The sequence below is a fragment of the Phoenix dactylifera genome, chromosome 9 (genome assembly GCF_009389715.1).
Source record: "Phoenix dactylifera cultivar Barhee BC4 chromosome 9, palm_55x_up_171113_PBpolish2nd_filt_p, whole genome shotgun sequence".
Lineage (NCBI taxonomy): Eukaryota > Viridiplantae > Streptophyta > Magnoliopsida > Arecales > Arecaceae > Phoenix > Phoenix dactylifera.
Window position 1 is genome coordinate 19,347,424 of NC_052400.1, and position 4,808 is coordinate 19,352,231.

The 4,808-nt window shown below is 46.5% G+C and overlaps 1 protein-coding gene across 1 annotated transcript; it reads right to left on the reverse strand.

Annotated features, from left to right (window-relative positions):
* Positions 1-790: 790 nt before the first annotated feature.
* LOC103710273 (U-box domain-containing protein 17-like) lies at positions 791-3,471 on the reverse strand. Its single transcript, XM_008795939.4, has one exon. It carries the CDS (start codon positions 3,140-3,142, stop codon positions 980-982), a length of 2,163 nt encoding a protein of 720 aa, XP_008794161.3. The 5' UTR covers positions 3,143-3,471; the 3' UTR covers positions 791-979.
* Between the last annotated feature and the right edge of the window lie 1,337 nt (positions 3,472-4,808).

The window sequence follows — 4,808 nt, forward strand, 5'->3', positions numbered from 1 at the left end:
CAATTTTTCTCAGAAAACCGTTAACGCAAAGGAAAGGACCTTTAGGAAAATGCGCAACATGGAATTGGTGTCTGGTTGCATATGTAGGGGGTGCAACTAAATTGAGTTGACTAGCGCACAGACAAGGTTGGATTTATCGATTTAAGGGGCCTTAAAATAAATTTAATTAAAAGTAATAAAAATTCAGATGTTTGTGAGATGAAATCGAATCTAATCTGAAGCACATCCATTTTACTTCAATAGCTCTCATTTAATAAAATGACCGAATAAAAAAAAAAAAGAAGTTTTAAGCAAGAATCTAAGACAAGGATGGAAATGGTATTCCATGCACAATCATTGATAAAAAAGAGATTACAGACTTATATTATCTCCATACCTAGTCTGGCTAGGTAGAGAGAAAAAAAGGTATATTTATGTTTTTAGAGAGAAAAAAGTCTGGAACAATAAAAATTTTAGCGTATGATAGAAAACTGGCAGCTGGGCTAATGCTCATATCCAAAAGGATTTGCTTCTGAAAACAATTGCATTATCTGTTCCACTAAAAGTTCCACTAGGTGCATACGAGCTACATAATTCTTTCAAACGGATACAAGTTGAGATACTTGCAATCCACAAAGAACGCTCATAAAGGATCTGATGAAAGCACTCAGAGATCCATTTGTCAGATTAGGAAAGCACCCGATGAGGGAAATACAGAATTGTCACAACCGATGAAGAACACTGTACAGGATTACAAATTATCCATGAAATTGAGCTCCCATTGCTCACCAAAACAAAAATTTCAAGCCAGTATATGGTAACCGAAGGAACTATAATTAGATGCATGATTATTTACAGGACATGTATAATATCACAGTATTCATTCATCTTTTCCTGCTACTTCCCCTCACCCAAAAGTATGAATGAAAGAATTTCTTTTTCTGAAAAAGCCTTAACCAGCAGCAACAATCATATAACATAGAAAGACTAGAACTTCAGGCTATAGCACCGGCACAGAAATGGCCATCGGCGCTGCAACAGACACAGCCCCGCTCCTAAAACTCGAACCACGCCTGAATGAGCTGGTCCTCGCTAACGTGCGATCGACAGCCCATCCACTTCCAAAGGCCATCGCCGCCGTCTGGCACATCCTCGCGAGCAGGGCTGCCTTTCTTCTCGCCCTCTTCGTCCCCGTGAACAAGATGGTCTGAATCAAGCCGCCCAGTGCCGGCATCCTCGCCACCCTCTGTGTCAAGGTGAATCCACCGCGCCGGCACATCTCCTGGAGTGCGGCGACCGCGTTCTCCTTCCCCTTTGCGGTTCCCCTCCTCATGAGTCCCACCAGGCTGCTGATTGCGGCCTCTTCGCTCCCGACTGCCTCTGCTACGATCGGCTGCTTCATGAGCAAGGCCAGCGCACCTGCGGCCTCTTCGGCCACCCCATCATCTCCCACTGCGCCCACCAATGCGGAGACTGCTCCCATGTCCATCATCCCAACCCAGCTCTGCGGGTGAGTCGACAGATTGAACAGCGCCATCACAGCATCTTTCCGCCCTCTCGGGCTCCCATCCATCAACATGTTTGCCAATGCCTCCACTGCACCTGGCTCATCCATGATCCTTTTCTTGTATTCGTGCACCGCCGACAGGCTGAACAACGTGGCTGCTGCATTCTCCCTCGCCTCCGGGGTCCGCCCTTGTCTCAAAACGTAAACGATCAACCTCAAACACCCTTCCTCATCCATAACTCGACTCTTGTTGCCATCGTAGATGGATATGTTCAATATGGCGGTCACTGCATTCTCCTGAGCAACTGGATTCGACGAACAGAGGAGCTGGGAGAGGAGTGGGATGGCCCCTGTCTCCGCGATGAACGCCCGGTTCTCCCTCCCAGTCTTCGCCAGCAACCGAAGCTCGCGGGCGGAGATGGTTCTCTCATCCTCCGACCCAGTTGAGAGCTGCCGAACCAAAATTCTAGCGGTCGCCCGATTGGCTTCGACTGCAGCCTTGCTGGCGCATGCGGCGGCAATGCTCTCGGGAGAAGCTTCGGCACTCTCCGGAGTGTCATAAGGTACTCCATGAGCGGTACACCACAGAGAAATTAGGTTTCTTAGGGCTCGATTAGGCACAAGGCGGCTGTGAGCGAGCATCTGGCCAGAATTAGGGCAGGTGCAGTGGCCTTCGTTGATCCATTCGGTGATGAACGAACGGTCGTATGTCTGACCGGTAGAGACGATCACCGGGTCTCTCATCAAATCAAGTGAAATCGGGCAGCAGAAGTCCTTTGGAATGGCGAAAGAGGAATCCATGCCCCCCCGGACGGCCAATCCGTTCCTCAATTTCTTTGCTGGATTGCTCCCTCTCTCGACATGGATTTCTTGAAATCCAAAAAGCAAGAACCTGCAATACCTCGTCAGAGCCACGACCCCGGCTAGAACGGGCGGATCGGCATCTTCCTCCTGGGTATAAATCTGTTCTTCCAAGAATTCGATCTCGCTTCGGCAAGCCATGCCATCTCGAATTCCCAACTGATCGACAAAAGCCGACCGCAGCTCCTCCGGATCCGGCACCTCGCCCCGCTCGAATTTTTCGAGGAAAGAGAAGATCTTGCGGCGGAGCTCCTCGTCCTCCGGATGGACATAGATCCTGGACCTCCTGGTCTGCCTTTGGAGGAGCTCGATCTGCTCCCGGACGTCGGCGGTGAGATGGAGGTCGTCGAGGGGGAGTACGTCGAGGAGCGTGGCCATCTCCTTGTTGAGGTCATGAAAGTAGCCGGAGATCTGGGGGTTCCGGAGGAGGAGCCAGAGCCGGCTGGACTGCGAGCAATACTCAAGAAGGAGCTTGGCCCGATAGACAAAGATGTAGAACTCTCTAAAGCAAAGGATCGCGGAGCGAGAGAAAGGAGGAGGGGAGGAAGGAGAGGAGAACGAATCTCCGAGGAATTCGAAGAGGGAAAGGAGGATCTCGACCTTCCGGACGAGGGATCGAGAGTTCCGGCGCTGGAATTGGGCGCGGGGGTCGGAGTGAGAGGCGACGAGGTCGGCAGCGAGGCCGGCGAGGATCTGGATAAGGGAGAGGTCGGAGAGGTCCGCCGGCGCGAAGAACGCCCCCGCGAGCGGCGATCTCCTCCGCCGTAGGGAGAGGAAGGCGAGCGCGGAGGACATCTCGTCGACCGCCGCTAGGGTTTCGCGTCCGCACCCAAAATCCAATATGACTATCAAAATCTCCCCCTTTTCTTCTTCTTCTTGAATTAAGGGGATGGGATTGAGGATTCTTAGGGTTAGGATTTGGTGGAAGGGAGGTGGGGGTGGGGATTGACTTGGTTTTTAACGAAATGGGAGGGAATGGTCGCCTAGGGTTTCTATATCGAGAAAAGTGCCGCTTTGGATCGCGGATTCTCAGATTCAGAAAAGGAGGTAAGAAGATTAATTAGAGAAACGTACAGAGAGGCAGCTGGCTGGCTCTTAAATTTGGGATTTTCCGGGTTGGTTGAGACTTGGAGCACGAAAGCCGACGGCGGTTTTCACAACCCCCGGCGCCACCTCAGCAAGGGTAGAGTCGAAACAAGAATGACGTTTTTCCAAGGTAATTGCGGTGCCTGTCGCTCGAAGGCGGGGTATTTTGGTCATTACGGATGGATTCTTTCTAGATAATACAGCGGGCGGGAGGTGGGGCGTGGCGTGGGATGGGGACTCTTGGAGCAAAGTCAAACGTATGCTTTCCGAATAAATAAATAAAAATTTATTCATATTTTGAGCGAGATCATGGATTCGGTGAGCGTACTTCCCAGGCCGGTCCGACAGCGCGGTGAGGAAAGCGGGTACTTATTACGGTATTTAAAATTTTAAAAGAAAAAAAATTAAAATAGCTTTATTTCACTTATTTTTAAAATATTTTGCGCATGCTTGCGACAGCGATCTAACAATTTTTGACCGTCTGTACGAAAAAAAAAAAAAAAAATCAATTTTTGACCGCAGGAATGACCGTTGGATGACATGATTACGGTCAGAAAGAAAAGGCATTGGAAGCGACGAGAGTGGAAGTTCTTCCGGCTAACGTAGCTCTAGCCTGGAGCCCTCGCTGGTTCGCAGCGATATCTTAGTTGCAACATGGTTGAGGATTGCAACTAGGATCATTGGACTTTTTTTTATTTTTTGTAAGTAACTCTAATTTTAAAATAAAAAAAGCTGTTGAACTTACATGAGACACCTACCCCTATACTGAAACGAGGATTTGGGTTGTATCTTTTGCGCAAAAAAATGTTTTATTTTTTTTATAATATTAACCATTGAATTATATGACAACTATTTAAAATAAAATTTAAAATGCTTTGAGATCTATGAGGAGTACGATTCATTTGTTGAAATATACAACCCAATGCCTCAAATTGATACCCAAAGATCATAAAATATGGAATTACAACCGAGAGTAATACCCTTTAGGAATAACCAGCATCATACCTAGTGTAATAATTTCAGAAACTTCCTATTAAAGTAATAGACTTTAGAGCAATGATTCTAATTCAGCTGTTAGTCTATTTTAGTGACAAAAATAAAAGTCACCTGTTGGCAATTTTGCTATTCATGAATAATAATTTATATTCATATTTTATTTGCTATTTTTCAATGCAACGGCTAATAATGGTTGTTAGAATAGTCATCATTTTACTTTCAAATAAATTTATGAAAAAGCTAAATTGAAAATATAGCAATTATTATATTTGTTGTAGACTAAAAAAAATCAATTTTTAAGGCAATGATATTTGAGGATTACCAACACAATTGACACTTCACAAGGGTAGTGCTGCTTCTTTTTTTTTTTTTTTTTTTG

Bases quoted from the DNA above. Each gene is read 5' to 3' on its own strand.
- LOC103710273 (XM_008795939.4), bottom strand. From the start codon at position 3,142: ATGTCCTCCGCGCTCGCCTTCCTCTCCCTACGGCGGAGGAGATCGCCG.